Here is a 24335-nt window from a genome sequence, read left to right as displayed (position 1 = left end):
GGTGGGTGAGAGTGTCTGTGTTATGGTGGCACATTAGCTAATGAGATCATACTTGCTAAACTAAGCCAAGCTAATGAGCTCCACTTAGCTAATCAGCTGCACAGAAATGAGCTTTCTTTTTTAGTGAATAGGCAGCCCCCAAAGTTAATTTGTACCTTAGTTGCTCGAAACTGGGAATGTGTTTTCCCACAGAAACAATGTGACAAATGAAGCCAGAGTTCTCAGGCCAGTCCCAAACCCTTTTTTAATTCTTAAGAAAGAGAACAATAGTGGATTTTAGGAGCTGTGGGTCCATGATGCAGGGAAGAAAGAAGCTGTCTTCCCCTTTCCCAAGTGCATAGGTTGGGGATGGGTTACAGAGGGGAAAAAACTAAATAAATAAGTAAAGTAAACCTTAGTGACTATTTCATCCCAACCTACTAAATCACCACAAATTTCAGAAAATATATGCTCTGGTTCACAACCTAGTAGGTTAGTTACTTTTGTGACGAATGTGACACATTAAAATGGTATTTGCTGAAGTGACAAAACAAAGAAATTTCATTTAAAAGCCCTTTCCCATCCAAGAGTGCTTGCTAGGAATTCTATCTACATTTCCTTTTATGTGCTGAGACCTTTAATGAAATCCGGTGCTCTAAAAGAAAGCCAAGTCTCTGAACGCTGGTAAAGACTGACGTGGTTTTTACTGTACAACACAACAGGTCCTGTTCAGACAGCAACAGTAGATGCATCGCCAGCCTGACAGCATTAGTATCTTCACGCAAGGGCTGAAACGATGACCAGCCCACCTCTTTTCCCAAGAAAGAAATACAAGCTCAAAACAAGAAATCGTCAAGAAATTTCACGTTGAAGACACGTTTTGCTGACAGGAGGATGGGGCACGTCACACTCCCCTTTGTTCCTTCATTGCAACAATTTGGGAGGGTGAGCCGAGGAAGCCCCGGACTGGCTACCCACAGAAGTGCATCCCACTCCTGCGCCACCTGGCCTCGGGGGCCTCAGTTTCCCCATCTGTAACATGGGATTTTTGCCAGTACTACCCTTATATGATCAGAAGTAAAGGAAAATGATTCCCGTATATAACTGGTAAAATTCTAGAAAGCAGTTTACCAAGAGATTGACTATAGCCAACACAAAACAAGGAAAAAAGTATTATTTTGAAAAGCACCTATTTTTACACATTTGTATGCTCCTAAAAAAGTTTTTAGATATCCATTATTTGAAACAACAACGTTTCCATGTATCTTTGAATGCTACATCTAAACATTGGGCTACTGATAACAGCCATTTCAACGCTTCCTGTGGAAAGGCATTAGCATCCGATAAATAAATAACGAATGCGGCAAACACTACATACATGGAAACCTTGAAATGGATGTACTTGAGTTTAAAGGCAAATTTTGGCTGGCTCCTCCACTGAAGGGCAATATTGTTCTTAATGCAGTTCTAGAAACATTGATTTAGTGCCTACCGTGGGCCACACACTAGTACCAGACGCACAGGAGAGCACGATCAGTAAGACAGGGCCCTGGGCTCCGTGGGCTCACGGCCGGGGCATGGGGAAGGCATGCTCTGCGAACCCGGCTGCTGGCAGTAAAGGCCGAAGTCACCGGAATAACGTGGGACCTGCGGGAACACTGCTGCCTCCCTGCCAGGGGTGTCAAGAAGGCTTCCTAAAGTGTGTGTGCAGCAGTAGGACCAGGAAAGACAGCTGTTTTCATTTCACAGGTTCATGCAGAAAGAGTTCGGGGCAGAGATAGTGCAGGGGGGAAGACAGCAGCGTGGGACAACCTGACAGCCGCAGGCAGCAGCGAGGGAGTTGGGCTGCAGTGCTTCTCAAGTTGCAGGTTGTGGGTCATGAAATCAAGTTAGTGGGTCAAGAAGCATTACTTAAGTGAAATATTCTGGAACAAAACAGAATAGAGTTCCCTGCACACACTGTTTTGTGAAATTTTCAATTCCGTGTGTGCCTGTGTGTGTGTGCATGGGTCCTGGCTCAGTGATGCATGGCTTAGGTCACCCTCCACAAGTGTGACGGGCACTGTTCAGGGGTGCAGGGTACACGGGGGCTCATCCAGCCATCAACCCCACTGCCACCTTCCCAGGAACAGAGCACAGTGGGGGCAGCAGCTCTCAACATGACAGCAGCATTCCTCGCACTGGGGGAGGACCGTTTCCAAGCAAGATCACAGAAAAGGCCTGGCGGGCTGTGGCGGGCAGTTTGACTCTAAACCAACCACTGTCTCTGAAGGAGACCCCCACTGAATTGCCCCAGGGGCAGACCACGCCCTGGTCTAGGGCAGCAGTAAGGAAGGGGGTATGGGAAAAAAAAAGTTCAGAATTTTGCAATTGGAAACAGTTAAAAATTTTATGTTTTACAGTTTATTTTCGTAATAAATTACATGTGGTAATGGAGAAGGGGGTTGGCTACATAAACTTCTCAGTGTTGATGGCTTTTGAAAGGCTTTAATCCAGCCCTGATGGTGACAACACAAACAGTTCTGAGCAAATCAGTCCTTGCCCCAAATGTCATCATCACCATCCCCTTTCTAAGTAATCTGACCAGTCCTCATCGAGGGCCTGGCAATAGGACCAGGGCCACCCAGACCGCCTGGTGTCTGGGAAGGGGTCCATGGAGAATGGGGAGATCACACACGGCCTCCCAACAGTTGTGATGTGCAACGGAATGTACACGTGGGAGAGCCACGGCCTGGGTCACCCAGCCTGGCGGGGACGCCCTGCCCCAGCGGTGGGAAGTATGCCAAGAGGAGAGACCCTGGCTCCAGAGCTGTCTTCTTCAGGAACCCATTAGCCTTCTGGGTTCTGTTTTCTTCACATAAGTGACAATAACAACAACTGCTTTTGTACCTTTGAAAGCAGAATCTTCCAAGTGCAAAGGCACAAATTATGAGAAGAGATCTAAGCCTGTCTGGAGAAAGAGCACATATATACAACTACACATGTCAGATGAGGCAAATGCCTTTATTTCTTATTTCATGGCACGCTGCTTATTCAAACACTCAGAAAACAACGATGTTGGCCCTAGCAACAGACAACAGCACCCAGTGTACCTGGCGATGAGGTGTCTCATAGGCACTAACTGTATCTCCAATGCATATGGCCTACGCTGGGCATGCAATCGTACTCAGTAAATATTTCTTCACGCAGAGACCAAGAAATACTAACAAAAGAAGAGTGAAAAATTTATGAAGAAAGATATGGGGGGAAATGTTGGAAAAGATAGGTGATCTGAAAGAAACAGGAATGAGGCACCTGTGCAGAGGGGTGAAGTTATCCATCCGCCTGAGTGCAGCTAATCAGGAAAGCAAGGCCTGGGCAACCCAGTCTGGAAGACAGTCATCTGAGCCCCCTCTAGACAACCGCAGAGGTTCAGAAATGTCTTAATTATTTTGATCAACGTATTAAACCACTTCAAGTAAAATCATTTTTCCTTGGACGTCGAATTAACTCCAACCTCCAAGTGACTGTGGATACTGAGGAAATGAGCAAGCTCTTTGCCAAACCCCCGTTTAATGTTTATTGTGCAGACACACAGTCAGAGCTTTCCCTCTTCTGTTGTGCTGGTCGGCGCTGATGCCAAGAGTGACCTTGTTTGTCGAGGAATCATTATAACTACAGGATTCCTTTCTCTAGGAATCATTATAACTACAGATCCATTTCTCTAGGAATCATTATAACCACAGAATGCAATTCTCTAGGCAACAAATGGAAAACAAGTAAGAATGGCAATATTTATTCTAAGATAAAGAAGAAACATTTGAATTTGATACAATCTACTGTGTTCTTACAAAACTGTGGTCCCCAACCCCGGGACAGCCACAGTCTGTTAGGACGCAGGCCGCACAGCAGGAGGTGAGTGGGGGGCAGGGAGCAAAGCTTCATCTGCATTTACAGCCGCTCCCCATCACTCACATCACCACCTGAGCTCTGCCCACCCCCACCCCCCAGACCATGGAAAAACTGTCCTCCATGAAACTGGTCCCTGGTGCCAAAAATGTTGGGGACCACTGTTATAAAACATCTTCACAGGCTTCCTGGCTCTGAGGAAAGAGTACTTCTTCAAGTGTTTTCTAGAGAGCATCAGTAACTATTCCCATTATTCTGTCTTAGGTCGGGGGACAGGACATGAAATATTGAAAGATCTTCTTTGGGGGAGGCAGGTCTGTCGTACACTGAGGGGAAATTGAGTTGTACATCAGACTCAGCCTGGCTGCCAGCCTCTGCTTCCCTCTTCTCCCCGCGGATGAAGGCTGGCTCAGCAGGCCCTCGATTTAGACCCACAGGGCACGGAGCAGAGATAGCCCTACCTACCTACCCGACTCTTCCCCTGCCACCAGGCTGCTGCTCCTTGATGACATCATGCCCAGTGCTAGTAGCCATGTCCCGCCCTGCCTTTGTCATGTCCCCTGAGCTTGAGGCCCTGTTCTCCAACCCTCCAGAACTGTAGCTTGGCCTGGCACTTTCAGACCCACCCATCCTTGTGGGCAAAAGCTTCTTGCTGGACCTCAGTCTTGGGCCTGGGACCCTGCTGTCTACTGACACACGTCCCAGTTTCCAGACTCAACCAACTCAAGTCACTGTCCACTCACTTCTGCCTCCTCTGCCCCAGGCCCTGCAGAGGAGGGGCCATCCTAATCCCTAAGCCCACCTGCTGCCTGCTAGGCTGGACTCTCTCCCCTCCTGCAGTTGGGTTTGTCGCCCCAAAGCCTGTGTCATCCCATGGGGTAGCTGACTTACCTGCAATAGGCAATTGTCATTAATTACAGTGGATGCTGTGGTCAGCCAGATAATCCCCTCCCCTCACCTATTCTTTTAGGACGGAAGCACTCGTCCTCCAGCTGCGGGCAATGTTGGCATCTGCCGGCTTTCAGCTGCGTCCCTCTTAGCAAACTGCCCCCAACTAAAGAGCATCACCTCGCCCAGGGTCTTGCCCCCTTCCTGGTTCATGCAGGGGTACAAAGGCCCTGTCCCTTGCCCCACAGGATCGCAGGAGACTCTGCTGTGATGACATCTGCCCAGCCCTGCCACCCTCACTCCCCCACAGGGGAGCAATCTGAGAGCACACCCTGGAAAATGTCCTACAGGCAAACCCGTCTCAGGGTCAGCTTCCCTGGGAACTTCCCTGTGACATTAACCAGGCAAGCCGAGTCCAGTCAGTCCCTGAGATGCTCTGCCTCATCTCCTGAATCCCTGGGAATTCCACAGAGAACCAAGGAGGCCATTCTGTGTGTCCAACTTATGACAATTAATATAATTCACAAGCCCTTCTCCAAAGGCTGTATAAAAGTCTGCAGAATTTCAAGTCCAGCTTAACACAGGGAGCAATAAGGATTAGAGTGTGCAACTAGTAACTCAATTTGTGTTGTTTCAAGCCACTAAGTTTGTGGTAATTTGTTATGGCAGCAAAAGAAAACTAATTCTGGGGGAATAGAGAACACAGAGTAAGGAGAACGAGTCTTCATTGCTTCCCACACTTTAACTTTCCCCCTTTATGCCTGACTGGAGCTGCCCTCAGAACGCTGGACGTCTGTGTTGACTGTGCCATCCAGGGTCAACTCCAGGTGGCACGGACAAACCCACACAACTCTCTACATAAGAGTAAAGAAGAATCTTAATCTCATGTTCAAGGAGACGACACTGCCTGATAGATCACCCTGTCTCATCACCACATCTGCAGCCAAGAGGCAGAAGAGCTTAGTTACAAATGAATGGGCCTCCCTGTCGCCTTTTCTACTGCTAAATAAAAAAAAGAGAATGTTAATAGTTTCCTAGCTCAATAAAGACATACAGCTTAAAAATAATACTTCCCACCTTTATTTTTTAAATTTTGAGCCTACGAAGGGAGCTTCTGTATAAAACACTGTTAATCCCAACTACATAATAATTTTATAATGGAAAGAATGAGCTTCTCTACATTCAGTATTTACCATTAAAAAGACAAGAGCACACCTTTGAAATATCTGTGCAAAATATGCTTATAGCTAATGGAATAAGAACACAAACACCAACTCAGCATGTTTCCTAAACAGAGCAGTAACCACCATTTAAATGTGTGTGCTGGGACCATCCTGAAATTTAATCTGCATGGGTTGCAATCTTAAAGAGAAGGGGGAGAATGTATATCAAGTTTGTGAGTGTGAGATAATCTGAGTAAAGAATTCTTCTCCTTGCTTCAAAAGACAAATAGACCATATATAGTTGCAGGATTTAACTTGAATTTGGCTTTTATGTTCAAAAATGCCCTTATCTGCCATCAAGAATGTGTGTGTGGGAAACTCATGGCATTAAAAGACCCCAAAATAGGAGCATTCAAGATGATAAACTGCTTTGATTATATAAATCTGAGGCCCACTGGAAAGCTCAGCCTACCGGGGAGTCATTAGTTGCCTGGTTGTCTGCTTGTAGGACAGCGAGAGGCTCTGCGGACCACAGGGCCACCATAGGCTATTACTGTAAAGGGACCAGTATGTCAAAAGCACGATGGGCAGGTGACCCACAGAAGAATGAACATCCTAATACACAACAGTGTCAAAGAGGTGTCCCTACCAGAGCTGCGTTTCTATCTACATTCAACCTTCTCCAAAATCAACAGACAGGACTGCCATACACTCAGATCTTAGGGAACAGAGACTCATTTGGCACGCTTAATAAATCGTGAGGAAGATAGAAAGGCCTAGAGTACCAGGTTTAAACATTTTTGTATGGATTTAGTTTCCTACACAATAGGTGTGTATGTCTATCACTGTACACATACCAAGCACAGTAGGGTGGGGAATTTAGGGGTTTTGAGGCTAGAGCAAGGGGATAACAGAGACAGTGAGAGAGGACGCTGGCAGTGCCGTCCAGGTATGAGTTGGTCAGGGCCCAGACCACTGGTACTCAAGCTACCTTCCTACCAGGACACGTGAGATGAAGGACAACTTCTCCCAAGGGAGAACTGGGATTAGGCACAATTACGGGTGCATGAACTAGCTGCAATTCCATTCTCTCCTTCTCAAGGAAGCATACTGGAATACAAGTGGGAAGAGCTGACCCTGAATCCGCCATAATTTTTTAAAAATTCTCAAGCTTCAGCACTATAAGTTTAGTGTTGCGGGTCACACGTTAATTGCTGCACACCTCAAGTCAATGCTAGCACTTCACTTGAGAACTTCTGGTAGTTAAGTTTTCCAGTTACTATGGCTGTATAATAACCGCCCCTCCCAAAACTCAGTGGCTTAAAACAATGACAACTTTATGTTGTTCATCAATCTGCCATTTGGGCAGAGCTCAGCAGGACTTGTTCATAGCTGCTCCACTTGGCTTCACTGGGATGCCTCACAAGGTGGGCATGGGGGGCTGGAGTGGTGTGAAGGCTCATTCACTCTGCTGCGGGTTCCACAGTCACCTCTGTCCCTCTGCGTGGTCTCTGTATTACAGGGGTGTCCAAGTAGCTAGACTTTTTATATGGCAGCTCAGGGCTCCAAAGGTGCATGTCCCGAGTGGGGGAGAGAGAAGCAGGTGGGAGCTCTATCACGCTTTCTAACCTAGCCTCCCAAATCACACAGTAGCACTTCTGAGATGTCCTATTCTTCACATGTGGGCAGGCCCATATTCAAGCGAAGAGGAATTAGACTCTACCTTTTTTGGGGAAAAGTGTCAAAGAATTTGTGAAAATGTTTGAAAACCAGCACATTAAGTATGGAAACAGAGAGGAAGAATGCAGTCTAAGATATTAAAGGAAAGGATTAGTGGAGTGTGGTGACTAAGGGGGTATGAGAAAGGGTGAAAGTGAGAACATCTCTGGGCTGCAGTTCTGGGGCCCAGGAAAGTGTTCTTTCCCGAGAGTGGTGGGGCCCCGAGGAATGTCCACTTAGAAGAAACTGCAAGGCATTCAGTTTTCAGTGACATGCTTTCTGAGAGTCAGAGGACACCTGGGCGGAGATCTCTACAGGCAACAGGAAATGCAAGACCAGAGAGCAGGTGCTCTAGACAGGGGACAGAGACAGAGAAGAAAGTCACATCTGAAAAGGCCGGAGTGACAATCATGACAAGGCAAACTTGCTTGAGAAAGTAAGAAAGGCAGAAGAATGAACCGAGTTCATTAAGGGCAAGAAGGAAAGAAGAGATGCAACCAGCAGAACAAGAAATAACTAAAGGTAAGTAGGAAGATCAACATCCGAGAAGCTAAAGGAAGAAAAACCTTCAAAAAAGAGAAAGCGGTCACAGTATCTCATACCACTGACAGAAAGGGAAAAATGAAAACTGAAAAAAGGGACACTAGATTTTGTCAAGGAAGTAGACAGAAACACAGATTTTAGCGACCTATTTTATTTCTATGATCAGTACCAGGAGAGGCAATCATTTCTCGGCAAGTAGAACTAACGACTCGAATAGATGATAGTATTTTGTGTTAAAATAAGCTGTTGCCCTGTATTCGTGAGAAGCACCTGAAAACCACCAAAAGACAGCAGACTTATGGAGCTTAAATTCCCTCCTGAGAGCCAGATGCAGTGCTCCGCTGATAAGACTATCTCAGGGCAGAACACATCCAGCCCCAGGGGGTCGTTGACTACACCCTCCACTATCAACCACCTTGTTGAGCCCTGTCACACTCTGATGGCCCTCCATAGCAACACCAGTGCCCGTGGAACTGAAGTCAGTAGTTTTTAAAATCTACTTTGAAGATGTACAGAAATTATTATATTCCTATTTTTAAATGGTATGTCACAATGTGTTTAAATTGTTCTAAAATTTAAAAAGTCCCATTACAGTTGAAACGCAAACCTACCTCAAAAATCTCTAGAAGGGGACAGGGAAGTCTATTCCAATGGTACATTAGCTCCAATGGCACAAGCCAGATTAGCTACAAAAGCATAATTTTTAAAATCTGTCAGGGAGTTGAGAAGGCAAAGAAGCCTAAATGTGTCAACCTCCACCCCTTGGCCCCAAGAGAAAAGGCCAACAGCTTCCTTCCCTACAAAAGCAATGGGAAGAACAGGAAGCCAAAAGAGATAGGAATAAGGAGAAAGCAGCTAAATTTTTTTTTTTTTTTTTTGAGACAGGGTCTCACTCTGTCACCCAGGCTGGAGTGCACTGGCACCATCATAGCATACTGCAACCTCAAACTCCTGGGCTCAAGCGATCCTCCTGCCTCAGTCTCCTGAAGAGCTGGGACTACAGGCACGTGCCACCACGCCCGGCTAATTTTTTCTATTTTTTTATAGAGACGGGGTCTCACTCTTGCTCAGCCTGGCCTTGAACTCTTGGCCTCAAGCAATCCTCCTTCCTTGGCCTCCCAGAATATTCAGCTATATTTTTAACCAACATTAATGGCCACATACGTACAGCCATAGGACTAGAACTCCAAGGAGCCTCAGCCACAGAGTAAGTCTGTACCACCAGCCAACTCTTTCCCATTGACCTTCACCAAACACACAAGACTACATCAAAGGCTGGGGGTAGGGCAGGAGTTGAGAGACATCTGCCCTGAGGCCTGTGGAATCTACCCCCAGGGTATAGTATAAAAGGGTCAGAGCATAAAAACTGAGAAAGTCACTATGAAGAAGTCCAGGACACTGTGGTAGCACTCCAAAAGCTGAGGCAGAGCAGCTGAGCAGAAGAGATGTCCTGGGGTATAAAAAGCTGGATCAAGACTGAACACAAAGCTAACTTCCCAGTGACCCAGAAAGCTAGCAGTTAGGCTGAAAACAGAGAGAAATCTTCCATAGTTTGGTAAGCTGGTGATGGGCTGTAAAGTATAAAGAAACTTCAGAGTTTTGCCACAGTTCAGACCTTAAGCCTTACTAAAGGGAAAGTCTTAATTCTGCCCTCAAAACATTTGAAGTCAGTGATGAAACGAATCTAACTAAAGCTTCCTGAAAGCCCACACTTATTTCAGTTACAAATCAGATTGACTCAGCACGCACACCAGTGGTCTGAAAAAATAATGTAAATTACTACAGGCTTTATAATTCTCTTACACACAATGTCTGCCATGCAATCAAAAATTACAAGGCATGCAAAGAAGGAAGACAATATAACCCGTAGTCAAGAGAAGAAATAGCCAAAAGAAGCATATTCAGAGATGATACAGATGTTGAAATTATCAGGCAAGCACTTTAACTACAAAAAAGTATGTTAAAGGATCTAGTGGAAAATATGAACATGAACAGATGGAGAATTTCAGCAGAAGAATGGAAACTATAAAAAAACTATTTTAAAAAAATGTAGAAATGCTCAAAATTAAAAGATTTCAAAAATGGCTTAACATAGAAAGGATCAGTAAAGTTGAAGACAGACCAATAGGAATTATCCAAACTAAAAGAAAAAAGAGAAACAAATAGAAAAAAATGGAATAAAGTAAGATGTATGAAACAATATAAAATGGTATTATATATAAGTAATTGGAGTTCCAGGAAAGGAAAGAAAGGGGAACAAAAGAAATATCTGAAGAAGTAGTGGATGAAAAATTTTCAAAACTGATGAAAGATATCAATCCACAGATCCAAAAAACTCAGCAAACCCCAAGCAGGATAAATACAGGAAAAAACACATGTAGGCATGTCATACTTTACCTACTGACAAGAAAAGATAAAGAGAAAATCAGTTGGAGAACTATCACATATTACATATGGGACAAAATGCTAAAAAATAATAGCTAACTTCTTGTCAGAAATAAAAGAGACTAGAAGACAACAGGCCAATATCATCAAAGGTCTGATAGAAAAAAAAAAAACCGTCAACCTAGAATTTTATACCCAGTGAAAATATTCTTTAAAAATGAAGGCAAAATAAACTTTTTCAGAAAAAGCAAAAACTAAGAGAATTTGTCACCAGCAGACCTGCCTATAAGAAATGCTAAAAGAAGTAGTTTAAGTCAAAGGGAAATGATACAGATAGAAAAAATGAAGAATACCAGAAATGGTAAATACTTGTGGATAAATATAAAAGTCCATTTTAATTATCTCTATTTTACATATGTACACATGTATATATGTTTTGTATTTTATATATGCACACAGGTAGTCATGGGTTATGGACAACCCAACTTATGACGTTCCATACTTACAAACTGGCTCCCAAGGCTCCCCATATGGATAATGTGTAATTAAATAATTAAGTTAAATTGATAACTCAGGAACTAGTTTCTTCCGCATATCTAAACAAACACGCATGGTGTGAGCAGTTCATTGGTATAGCATCTTTACGCTAGCATCTAGTCTTGAGGATAGACAGAGAAGCAGCTGACAGAAACACAAGAACTTGAAGAATCAGAAGATCCAGAGCCAAGAAAGTTCACAACAAAATAATTAGCTGAAGCTTTTCATCTCATTGAAGCAAGATTTGCTAGGCTCGAGGAGCAAGATCCTAACATTCAGCAGTTCATAAAGGTTTACCATGCAGTTAGAGAGAACATCAGCTGCTATGAGCCCATTTATGGTGAAAAAAAAGAAAACAGCTGTCCAAACAACCCGAGATACCTTTTTCAAGAAACCGACTTCAGTGGTGAGCTCCCTCCTCCAGCACCAGACCCAAACCCTGATTCCCCAGCTCCTACTCCATCCTCTCCAGCACCATCTTCCCATCAATGTCAGCTGCCTTCTTGCCTCAAAAATGCCTCTTCCAGTGAGCAAGACACTGATGCAACATTAGGCGAGTGTTAACCTTTAATACTATTTTTTGAAATTTCTCCTATCTCCTATCTAAACTTTTTGTATGAGTTTGTTTTTATGTTTGAACATAAAAATTCAATTGTTTGAATTAAAAGAAAGAGCACAATAGTTTCTGTAACTTATATTATTACAGTACAGGGGTATTATTACTATTATTACAGCATTACACTGTATTATTATTACCACATATGAACCATTATAGTACTGTTGTTGTTCTTATTGTTATTATTACCATATATGTGCTATTCATCAGGGATCCGAGTTACATAAAAATCCAACCTAAAGATGTTCTCAGGAACATATCTCATCTGTAACCGAGGGACCACCTTTATATGTTTTGTTTTAAGATATCTTTATTTTATATATTTTATTTATATATATATTTATGTTTCTTTTAAACACTACTGACATCTTAAAAATAACAACATTACTGGGTTTATAGCATACATAGATATATAATATACAACAACAACAGTACAAAAGTGGGAGGAGTAAGTAGAATTAGACTGTTTCAAGTTTCTTGCATTATTTGTGAACACCTTTACTTGGAGACTATAATAGGCTAAAGATGCATATTGTAATCTCTTAAGCAACTACTAAAAATAGCACACAGAAACATAGCCTAAACATTTTTTGAAGATAAAATGGAATATTAAAAATATGCATTTCATCTAAAAGAAGGCAGAAGGTGGAGAAGAGAAACAAAATACATTTTAGATAAATAGAAAACAAATACCAAGGAAGTTATTTTCCAAAGTGTTCCAATATTACCATTACCTCCTTAAACAGCAAATGCTATGGACCAGGAACTATTCTAAACCTAACAATATTGGGACAATTGGCAAAATTTGAATACGGACTATTATATCCATGTTGTTTCCTAAAATTAATACTATTTACTGTGCTTATATTAGAGAACATTCTTTTTCTTCTTAAGAATTACATGTAGAAATATTTGGATATAAAGGGACATGACATCAGCAACTTACTCTTCAAAGGTTCAGGAGAAAAAATATAACAAAGAGCAAGATTGAGGGAGATAAGGAAAAAGAGAGCAATAATTATGGAAATCAGTTAACAATTGATGAATATGTATAAACAGTATACAGAGTTCCTTAAATTATTCTTGCCGCTCTTCTGGAAGTTTGAAATCATTTGAAAATAAAGTTATGCCACCCGCAGAATTAAACGTGTTCATGAATAAACTGTCTTAAATATGATGCTGTGAAGCTCTCTGATGTTAAATACATATTAAGTCAATGTTATCATTTTTAAAAAAGACTACACATGGCATGATACCATATTTATGAAGAAAAATAAACCAAACTAAACAACCTACTCTTTGGGAATGCATACATTCAAACTCCTTGAGGGGAAAAAAAGGCAAGGCACTGATAACAGCCAACTCAGGCTATGACGGCCTCAGCAAGGGGCAGAGGAGCAGGCCACAGCAGAGGACAGCAACAGATTCGAAAGCACTGGCATTGATGTGGTTCTTGAGTTTGGTGGTGGTTTCGTGGGTGCTCTTTACAGTATTTTATTTCAAATCTTGCACGTGTTACATATAATCTTCTGTATGAATCTAATATTACATGTTTTAAAAGGAGATGGAAGATCATCTTAAAAAATAAGTTTGAACTGGGACCAACCTTTATATTTAGTGAAAAACTAAATATAATCATTAAGTTGATCCTCAACCCTTACTTGAGCCAACTGACATTTTATTAGAGCTAAATTCCTAAAAAATAAATAAATAAATAAATAAATTCCTGGATATAACTCATTCTATTAATAAGTATCTATTGACTACTGCTGTTTTCTCTTTCCTAACAGCCTCAGCTACAAAAGAACAAATGCATTTCCTTGAAACCCTTAATTTAAATTCTCTTGCTAAGACATAACTCTGCTATGAATAAATTATGTGCAACATTGTACTGCAAAAGAAAAAAAAATCTCCATGATATGCAGATATGGTCCATTAAATAATTATCTATCACTTTCCTATTATAGGAACCTACAAGAGTCCTTTCTGCATAATTTGGTATCACTGCCCACTAATTCAGAGAAAACACAATAAAACACAAGGAATTAATAGTATCCTTAAGAGCTTTACCAGATAAATTTAAGTGTCAAAGTGAAAAACATATATAATAGGAAACTATTCTAGGTGGTTGTCAGGTAACATTCATATATATCAAAAAGTGCTTTATTTGCTTAAAGCATTTATTCAAAAATAAAGAAATACTAGAAAGAAGTCTTGGTTAGCCAAAACAACATCCCAACTCTATCCCTCATTCTCTAAGTGACCGAGAAAATCTTTTTCCTCTGCCTCAATTTAACACATTTGAGAAGAGATGATACCCAATTCTGAATTCAGAAGAATTACATCAAATAATCAAAGTTTCTGAGGCAAATGTGTTCTACAAGACATTATTAATTATAAATTGTATTAATGTACACAACTTTACAAAATGCCAAAATTGAAGCACAAGGAAGTTATTTTCCAAAGTGTTCCAATTATTACATTGCTTCATCAAACAGCAAATGCTATGGACCTGGTACCATTCTAAGTACTGGGATACAGCAATGAACAAAGCAGATGGAGTGCCCACCTTCATGGAACTAACATGTGTTGATCATGTACACAAATGAATGGGTTAGTGCTTTCATGTCAAGAAGTCATTAATAAGGCTTTGAAGTCACCTGAAATTCTGGTGGAACCACAGTGGGTTATAAATGTCCTTGGCTCCATCCCTGATAATGGGTTAACAGGGAACATTCAGTGGTAAGGTCCCAACGGTCATCTACTATTATCCGTATCAGCCCCGTGGTGTTCTATGATGCGCAACCTGCCCAGCATTTGGACAAAAACAGATGGGCCCTTTGAAGATGTTTCCTGAGATGGTGAAGACCTTGATGCAGTTCTGTATAGGGGGATTGAGAAAAGATGGGGTCCCATGTGTTATAAGGGCAGCACCTCCTACTAGAAAATAAGTTATCCCATTTATGACAGAGACATTATTATTATTGGAAATAGCACTTTCTTTTTTTACAGGAGACAGCCCCAAGTTCCATCTTCAAGGCAAACATGACCCAAGTTCTACTGACTCCCAATTATTATTCATCATTTATTTCACAAGGGATTAGGTAAATTAAAAAGAAGAAAGGAAGGGAGAGAGGGAGGGAGGAAAGGAGAAAAGAAGGAAGGAGAAAGGGAGGGAAAGAGAGAAAGAAAACATAAAGCTGTCTTAAAAAAATCATCAGTGGACTTCTAGTGATGAGAAATTAGAGAATGTTCCCACATTCTCAAGCACGTGAACCCCCAAAACACCTCCAAACCTGTCTGTGGTGCCAGCATAGAACTGGGAGACACAGTCAAGCCCAGCTCTGCACAGATCTCCCCTCCCCACATGTGATGCTGCTTAAAACGTGGCCCTCACCCAGCCTCCCAGTGTGTTCCCTCTTTCTGTCCCTGTGATCGAGAGACTGAAATTCGAATATTAATAATTTAGGACCGAAGACTTTTTATTTTCAAAATTTCAACTGTAAACAAAAGCAGGCTGTCTGTGTGTGTATGCCAGAGAGAAAAAGAGAAGGAAACTGCTCATGTTCACTGATCTTTTGAAATTCCACTTCTGGGGATGTGAGAATGACGACATTGCATACTCTTTGATGAGACTCTTAATAACTGCAAGGAGCGGTGAGATGTCTCGACAGCACTGCAGTCAGCTCTGCTCCCTGCTCAAGTACAGCTATGACACGCTGTCACTTCTCATCAGTCCTCCACACACTGCGTGAGATGCCGGCAGAGAAGCAGCCCCTCCTACTTGGAAAGCGGTACAGTGTTGTATATGGCGTTGTAACAGCTTTCTTTACTGTCTTTACCGCTCTGGGATGGTGGCTCCAAGAATGGAAATCAAATCCGGGGTCTGGATAAGGCTGGGTCCCCAGGCATCCCTGCAGGATCCCATTCTGAAGGGGCAGGAGCAAGATCAAAGCTTCACTCAGGCTCCTCCAACTCATAAAGGTCTTTATTTTAATGGCAGACGGCAAAATTGTGCATTTTTCAGCTCTAACACGCTTTCATGGTCACACCTGCTTATTAACCCACATACTGTCTTTCTCAAAATGCTCTAAGAAAGTGACCAGGGTCCTTGGGGGACTATTTCTAAGGTTTACTCTAATGGCATGTACCATTTATTGAGCACTTGCTATGTACAGGTCACTGTACTAAGTATATTTTTTCCATTTAATCTTTACAACATTTAAAAGGTAGATATCATTAACCTCATTTTACACTATGGGAAAATGAGGCTTAAAAAAGACAAATCATTTGCCTTGGTCATACTGCTAGTAAGAATCTTGGGGCCTGTCCTTCCAAAATCCATGCCTTTAACCAGTATTCTACACTCGCAGGGCAAGCAGCATGATTCATCAGAAGGAGCAAGGACTCTGCAGTCAGAGCCCTCCCACTAATTAGCTGCGTGCCCTTAGATGACATTTAACCTCACGAAGATTCTGTCACTTTGTCTTCAATACAAGAATCATAATGTCTACCCTGCCTTTCTCCAGGGGTTGAAGACAGTATTGACACCTGTTGCTGAGTTCTAATTAAGTTCATTTCTCGTGGACAAACTTCCTCGTCCATCTGTTCAAGATCAGGAACAGGCAGGGGGATAGGGGGTGAGAGAAGAGCTGCAGACAAAGGAGGTCTAAAGCTAAATTTAGAAGTTATATGTGTTTCTTTTCACATTGTTTATTTGCTCTTGTGTAACTCTCTGGGGAAACATGGATTCTAATGTTTGACAATGAATTCTACTAACATTAAAATCTATCTGGACTTGAAATTAAACAATCAAAGTAGGGAACGCCAGGGTATGCACTCAGTAAGTAACTAAAGGAAGGCCACAAGCAAGGCAGGCAGGGGCAGACAATGCCCCCATTTCCTCTGGATCTCACTTAGTGATTAGCCTGTTGATGTTTCGTTTCCCATGCATGGGGCTAATTGGTTCTTTGAGTCTCTAGCAAATTAGTTTGGTCAATTATTTAATTTCACTCTGTCAGCGATGAATAAAGAACTTAAAACCAATGCAGTGACACTCTTAGCCAAACTGTAACATTTATAGGTTGAACAGCTTTCTGGTTTTTCTCAACTGAGACATTATGCTAGGATGGGCCTCTTATTTTCCTGAAATTTCAAATTGTCTAGCTGATGCAACACCCATGGAAATCAAACACACACACACACACACACACACACACACACTCCTGCAGAGCTGATACAAAAATGATGCTGCAAATAGTAGCTAATAAAATCCCAGCGCACACGTTTCGTTCTATCATCATCAATTAACACAGCACTGATGCAGAAAAAGGTCCCTAACAACGTGTTAGTGAGGACTTTGGGGAACTCTTGGAAAAAACCCACACAGAGATCAAGAAATGAAAATGAATTTATGATGGTTTGGTTAAAAGCTATGTTTGAATGAAGAAAATAAAAGAGGCTAAGTAATAACTGGGGGACCCCTAATCATACAGTGGGGATTTGGGTATATATAGAAAATGAAATATTCATCATCCTACATGAAACACACTTGTGGCTGAAGCTCTGCAACAGAATCATAAAATTAACCAATTTTTTTCCACTCTTAATATCACCAAAAAGAGCCAAAATGCCAAGGTGGATCTGTTCCAAACTTTTTTTAACATTAGGAACATAGTGAATACTCTTCAACTAGAGGACCACTTGTAACTAAAGCCACCATTAGAGAGATGGCATTTCTGTTAAACCATACGGCATCCTCACTGGTGTTTATGCTGACTTAGAATGTAAATGGACCTGGAACCTCTGTGCCCCATCCTCCAGTTTCCACGGTCTGTAAGGACAAGAGCCTGGCGCTAGATGGGGACCCACGGGAGCAACAGCACTTTGATAGAGCATGCCTGCTTGCCATTCTGAACACCTGTTCACAGTCTTCCCCTCCAGTCCCCAGGTCCCCCAACAGACTCCACCAAGTCTCAAACATGCACAAAAGCTGAACTTCTAGGAGACACCAGAGAAACTCATGCACAGTCAGAAATGGGGGAGAGTTGTGTGTGAGAAAGACTAGAAGGGATTAGCTTAAATCTGAGATCTTTCTCCTAGCTTTTCTCAGTCCTGTTAAAATTGTTCATCATAGCACAATGTTAGAAATGTTTCCCCTCCAAGAGTCAGAGTAAAAAGTATTGCATTGTCAAGAGATCATTCATTCCCAATTGAGACAGCATTTCAAAGAGCAAAAGCCAGGCCCAAAATCAGAGCCTATTAATACTAACCAGAAACATTTACTTTTGTTATCAGAAACTAAAGTAAATTAACACAAAAGGTTTAAATTACGCCTACCCACAGAAGCAGGTGGAGACTGAAGGAGTATCATGCCCCATAATAACCAGGATATGGGAAGCTCAAAAAACTCCCTAAAAATACATTGCTTTCTTTTAATTGGGGTGAGGTGGGCAGGGGGGAAGTATCAACAACTTTCATTGAGCATAGGATACTGGGAATTACATAAGAAGTTGCATTCCAAATGCTGGACCCAGTAAGAGCAATTGAAACGTATTTGGAATGTGGTTAAATAGTTTTATCTAATGACTATTAATAAATAAGAAGACCTTTCATTAGTTGGCAGGAGGACGGTTGCTACTGGCCAATTTGATTTTCCTGAAAACGGTGAAGACTCCCACGCATGTTTTCCCAGATACAATCCCTAAAGTTCAAAAGTATTGTTTCTGGAATCAGAAGTTGCCATGTAGTGTCATCCTTTTCTTTACAGGCCTAAGGTCTCCTTTCACACGTTCCCAAATTGTTTGTTTTGGACATTTTTTACTGAAACCCTTTTGAGAGTGAAGAGTTCAGAAACCTCATGGTAAATAAGTAGTTGTTAATCAACAGGGAATAATGTAAGCAGAATGAAAAATGAAATTATCCACCCAGGGCACATTGGGTAGCTGACACTTTTAAACCTAAAATAACCAAGATTCCCCAGTATTACTCGAAGTTGGACAGAAGATTTAGTCAAGTGAGCTTAAGAAGATGCCCTAAATCTTGTCAGAAAAAAAAATAACCAAGTCAATTCCATCTACCCCTGACTTAGAAATCTACCCCACCCCCCCTTCCCATGGTAGGCCACATCTGGGCTGATGTGCTGGTTCCTCAAACTCAACAGAGAGAGCGCCAAGGACCAGTCACCGACCGCACCACCTGCTAGGTCCCACCCAACGTTCGGGAGCGGCAAGGCCGAGCACACCTTACAAGTGTCCCCACTTCCCTCTCTACTCTGGGGAGCCCGGCCCAGAACTGCGTTATCTCTAGTGACTGAAAAGCAAACAGACCTTTAAAAGAAAAGAGGGAGAGCGGGCTGCTATTATATAACAATGTACAGTGAGGAAGGCTTCTAGAAAATGAAAGTAGCCACAGGAGGGGCAGGGGCAGGGGAAGCGAGGGGAGCGCGGCGTCGGGGGAGCTGGCGCCGCCACTTACTCGAAGGCGAAGAAGAGTCCGCTAGTGACCAGGATGAGGATGAGAGTCAGGTAGAAGACGCCCGTCTGCCGGGCCATCATGATCCTCCCGTTGCAGAAGAACTTGTTTCGTCCCGGGAACACCTCCCATTTCCTCCGGGCCGCGATTTTCTTCTTCTTGTGGGGCGACTCCATGGGGGAGGAGCTGTGGGTGCTGATCTGGCTGTACTCGCAGTCTTTCATGGGCCCGCCGCCGCCGGGAGGCATCCACGAGGGCAGCCGGCTGGGGGCGCACACCCCCAGGAGCCCCCCGGCCGCGCGGGCCCCGCCGAGCCACGGCCGCCGCCCGCCGCCCGGCAGCCCCCCGAGCCGCGGCGCCGCGGCCCCTAAACGGGCTCCCGGCTCGGCGACAACTTTGCCGAGGACACCCAGGTTAACCCTTTGCGGAGACCAACTGTCATAGCAGAATCCCCTTTCGAGAGGGACGGTGCTCGCCCGCAGCCCCCGGCAGCGGTCCTCCGTCGCTTCCAGTCCGCGTCCCGGGGCGCGGGGGTCAGCCCGGCCGTGTCCTGGGTCGCCGTGCGCTCGCTCCCTCGCACGGCCGCCCGCTCGGCCCCGCCGCCCCCGGGCGCCCGGCCGCGCCTCGGCTCCGGCCCGCCGACCCCCGAGCGCTGCGCCCCGAGGGGACACGAGGCGGCGGCCCCGGCGCTGGCTTTCCTGGGAGCCACTTCTGCGCCTCGGCCAGGTTTATTCTACTCCTTCCTCCGGTGGCGGATCCTCCCAGGAGAGAGCGCTGGAAACTGGGCGGCAGCTCGCGGCACCGGCAACCCCTCCCAGGGGTGGGGACAACCACGCACGTTATTCTGTCAGGAGCGGCTCGGCGAGAGCCCGGGCGCTGCTCGCTCCGCGACCCCGCGTCGGCGCGCCTGGCTGCCAAGCCGAGTCCGCGGCCCCCGCGCGGGGCTGCCGGGGCGCCCGGGCCGAGGGTGGCGGCGGCGGCTCGCGGGCTGCGCGGAGAGGGATCCCTCGCTTCCTTCTGCCCAGAGGAGCCAGCCCCGGCGCGAGCAGGGCCGCCGGAGGGCCGCGGGGACACCGCCACAGACACTTGTTTGCAAGGCTCAGCCCCCGCGCGCGCGCTGCGCTCCGAGCGGGTCCGCCTCCTCCGGGCCGGGTGGGCGGTGGCGCCCGCGCCTCGCCAGTCGGGCTCCTCCTCCCGCTCCTCCTCCTCACCGGAGAAGCCAGGGCACTGCGGGGTCCCAGCCCCAGTCCCCCCGGGCCGGACGGGCCTGGTGCGGCCCCAGGGGAAGGCGCCCGGGCTCCCTATGGCATCGCGCGAGGCGGGGTCGGGTCGGGCGGCCGCGGCGCGCAGTGCGCTCTCCGCAGACTTCTGTCCGCCTCCCGACTTCGCCGCCCGGTTTATTCGCGGCAGCAGCTGCCGCCTCAAGACGCGCACATTCACCTGGCAACCGGCAAACCCATGCTTGCCACTCCCCGGGACCTGAGGAGCCACGGCGCGGAGAGGTGACCCTCTCTGGCCTGCCCCGGCTCTTCTGTTCCTCCCCAGCGGGCGGCCGGTCGGGTCTCCAGGGGACTCTACCGGCCCCGGGGATGGGGTGGGGGTGCTGGGAGACAGGGTGGGCAGAAACGGCGAGGCAGGCCTGACTCCGGGACCGGGCTGCGGGCGAGGGTCTCGGGCCCTGCTCGACCGGCTTCTAGGCCGGGAGCGAAGCGGGGAGCGGAGGGGTCAGGGTCCCCTCCGGCCCCGGCTTCCCTCCCGGAGTAAAAGCCCCTTGGTGGCCAGGCTCTGTTTGGGTTGCTGCCTCCCCCATCCTTTCGGTCTCCGCTTCTCACGGACGCTCACAATCAGCTGGTTTTATTTCTCCCTCCTTTCCCCTGCAGAGCCCCCTCGGCCGCAGAGGGACCGCGCACGCCTCCCTCCGTCCCCGCCTGACAGCTCCTGCCGATCGGCGGCGCAGCCCTCGGGCGCTCACTCGCGCCCTCCCAGGCGCTGCCGCGGGTTGTGCACCCTCGCAGGGGTGGGCACAGCCCCTGTCGGTCGCGCAAAGCGAGGGCAGCTGGGCGGGGCGCTCGGTTTTCCGAGCCCCACTTTCCTTTCACGGCCCACTGGGATGTGTAGTTCTTCCTCTCGCCGTCTGGCTCTGAGAGGAAAGACGACTTGGGGACCGAAAAACTACAAGTCCCTGCATCCCCCGCGACGAGGGCGGGAGAGGCGCGGTGCTGGGCGTGCTGGGGCTTGGTGTTTGGAGATGGGAACCGACAAAGCGGATGGTGGGAGACGGTGCCTGCTCTGTGCTGGTCACTCTGCACATGACACAAGTTCTTTGTCTAATCTTCACAATCTTGCGAGGCACTATTGTATCCAGCTTAGAGAAGGCTTACCTACTGGCCAAACATCACAGCTCCCCAGTGGTAGAAATGGCTTTGAGCCCAGAGCCCTGAGTATGTACCTTACAAAGCATGCCTTGGTGAGCATTTTCAAGGGGAGATAAGATTGGCTTATCCAACAGGACCGGTGCAGAAGGGCTTCCTGTTGTAAGGGGTAAGTGGTGGGAATGGCAATTAGAGTATGACACAAAATTGTAAGGAATTATGAATAAAAATGGAATTTACAGGGGTCCATTCAAAAGCAGGTTGGGGCGTTGGGTGAATGGATCTTAAACACACGATCAGAATTGGGTTTGAATTATTTTAGGTATTGTTTGAGAAACAAGCACATTACAGGGACAATTAAGTACTTTGTGGCTGGACTATTTTTTAAAAACCGACTGGCAAGCCTCAGACATTTCAAGAGAAAGCACTCATATGCTCTTCTGTGCTTTAGCTAATGGGATCGTGGGATATTATTCTTATTCTATTTATTACAAGCACCCTTTCTGTGGGTGCCCAATTATAATAATACACTAGATCCATTGACTCGATGGCTTTAAAAAAGACTCCCACTCTTGTTCTCAATTAAGACCAAATTTTTCTGTCATCATGGTTATGCTTTTTAAAAATCCTTATCTGTTAGAGATACAAGCTAAAGTATCTGCAAGTGAAATGATACAAAGTCAGAAATGTACTCTAAAACACTCCAGCCCATCCATTCCACTCCCCCGCCCCACCCTGCCCCAGACATGGGGATACAGATGAAACAATATTGGAAACTGTTAAAAATTGGTGATGATGGGTGATGTATCTGTATTTAATTATAGATTGCTGCAAATTACCACAAATCTAGTGGCTTTAAAACAACACAGATTTTTCTCACAGTTTCTGTGGGTCAGGGGTCCAGGCACACTGAGTCCTTAGGGCCTCACACCTGCTATCAAGGTGCTGGCCAGGCTGCATTCTCATCACCTGGAGAACTGGCTTCCGCTCTCACGCAGTCACTGGCAGAACGCATCTCCTTGCAGCTGTAGGACTGAAGGCCCTGGCTTCTTGCTGGCTGTCGACTGGAAACTGTCCTCGGCTTCAAGAGGGTGCCTGAAGTTCCTAGAGGTCACCTGGACTTCATTGTCACCTGGGCCTTCCCAGCACGGCCACTTACTTCATCAAGTCAGCAAGGAGAGTCCCCAGGGTGAGTCTGCTAGCAAGACAGAATCTTATGTAACATAAAGTGATCACACAGGGACAAAATAAAATGCACACATTCTATTGGCCAGAAAGCAAGTGACAGGTTGCACACACTCAAGAGCAGGGGATTATGCAAGGGTGTGAACACTAGGGTGAGGAGCCACCCTGCAGTCTGTCTCCCACAGTGTACAAGAGGGTCCACTGTGCTATTCCTGTCCACTACATCTAATTACGTTTATGTGTGAAATTTTCCATAAAAAAGAAAGTGAATTATTTATAAAATTTAGTCTAAATTTTCCACAGCAAATAAGATATGTTGATAGATTTCTGAATAAGCTGATATGATTGTTTATAGCTGTCTTGCTAGGTATTATTAATACTTGTTTCTTCCCACTCCATGTATTCTAAGACCCCTGGAAATCAGTTTGCTTATACGTTGACTCTTACTTAAGGGAGTTTACTAGAAGCTGGTGTGATAGCCATGGATTTTAGCTCACCAAATACAGTTGACCCTTGAACAACACAGGTTTGAACTGTGTGGGTCCACTTACATGGGGATTGTTTGCAACCAAAGGCAGATCAAAAATACAGTATTCCCAGGATATGAAGACCACATGCAGTGAGGGCTATGGCCGACTTTTCGTATACACGGGTTCCACGGAGTGATTGAGGGACTTGCATATGTGCAGATTTGGGTTTATGCATATGCTGAGGGATGACTGCAAATCCTACTGTGTAAGGTACGGTAGAGTTCATTCATTCATTTCACCATTATTTCTTTTGGAGCCTAGGTCGTACTGAGTACTGTTTTAGCAGCAGGGATATGAAATGACCTGAGATAGAAGTTTATATTTGGGGGCTGGGGGAGAGGTGGAGGGAACAAACAACAAACAAATAAATGACCAGGTAATAAGACAATTTCAGAGAGCGATTATAAGAATGAAAAAACAAAGCAGGGTCGTGGGCTAGAGAGGCTGAAGTCGGGGGAGGGACCTCTGTGAAGGAGACATTTGAGCAGAGACCCGAAGAATGAGAAACAGCAAGTGCAAAGGCCAAGGCAGAGCAAGCCCGGAAAATTCTAGGGGCACAAGGGGAAAAACAGTCTGGCTGGTGTGGAGTGAGGGCCAGGGAGAGAGGTAGGAGGTAAGGCTAGGGGGACAGGACCCGGGAGGCATCTGGCTTCCACATGCACTGAAAGTTGCTTACCCTGTAGCCACCACTGGTTCAAGTGGGGAGTGAGAAAGGAGAGTCGCATACCCTCTTTGCCCTCTTGGAATGCATAGATTCCAAACTTTAACATTTGTAATGCTAGAAGGACCTCAGTGCATCTAGAATTACAGACCAAGACATTTATTTATTTTGCAAATGAGGACACTGAATGCCAGAAAAGCCAAGTGACCTGCTAAAAATTCCTTGAGAATGCCTCACACGTAACAAATAATCCAAAAATCAATCCTGAATTGAAAGAGTACATAATCTGATTTAAATCTGTGGAAAACTGAGAATGGATAATTATTTAGTGCCTGTCATGTACAAGGCAGTGTGATAAAGAAGGTGAATATGGCAGAGAAACTACAATCTAGGTTG

At 45.2% G+C, this 24335-nt stretch overlaps 1 protein-coding gene and 1 pseudogene across 1 annotated transcript in view; one reads left to right on the top strand and one right to left on the bottom strand.

The window, feature by feature from the left end:
- Positions 1–19439, bottom strand: part of ZDHHC14 (zinc finger, DHHC-type containing 14) — a 251495-nt gene extending 232056 nt beyond the window's left edge. The window contains exon 1 of the mRNA XM_012646807.1: positions 19195–19439. Within this exon, the coding sequence (XP_012502261.1) occupies positions 19195–19439 (245 nt within the window). The remainder of the gene's footprint in view (positions 1–19194) is intronic.
- A 1341-nt stretch (positions 19440–20780) lies between these two features.
- LOC105812369 lies at positions 20781–21632 on the top strand (annotated as a pseudogene).
- Positions 21633–24335: the final 2703 nt, after the last annotated feature.

Source organism: Propithecus coquereli, unplaced genomic scaffold, assembly GCF_000956105.1.
Source record: "Propithecus coquereli isolate 6110/MARCELLA unplaced genomic scaffold, Pcoq_1.0 Scaffold25, whole genome shotgun sequence".
In the NCBI taxonomy this organism is placed as follows: Eukaryota; Metazoa; Chordata; class Mammalia; order Primates; family Indriidae; genus Propithecus; species Propithecus coquereli.
This window is presented reverse-complemented; position numbering and strand designations above follow the sequence as displayed.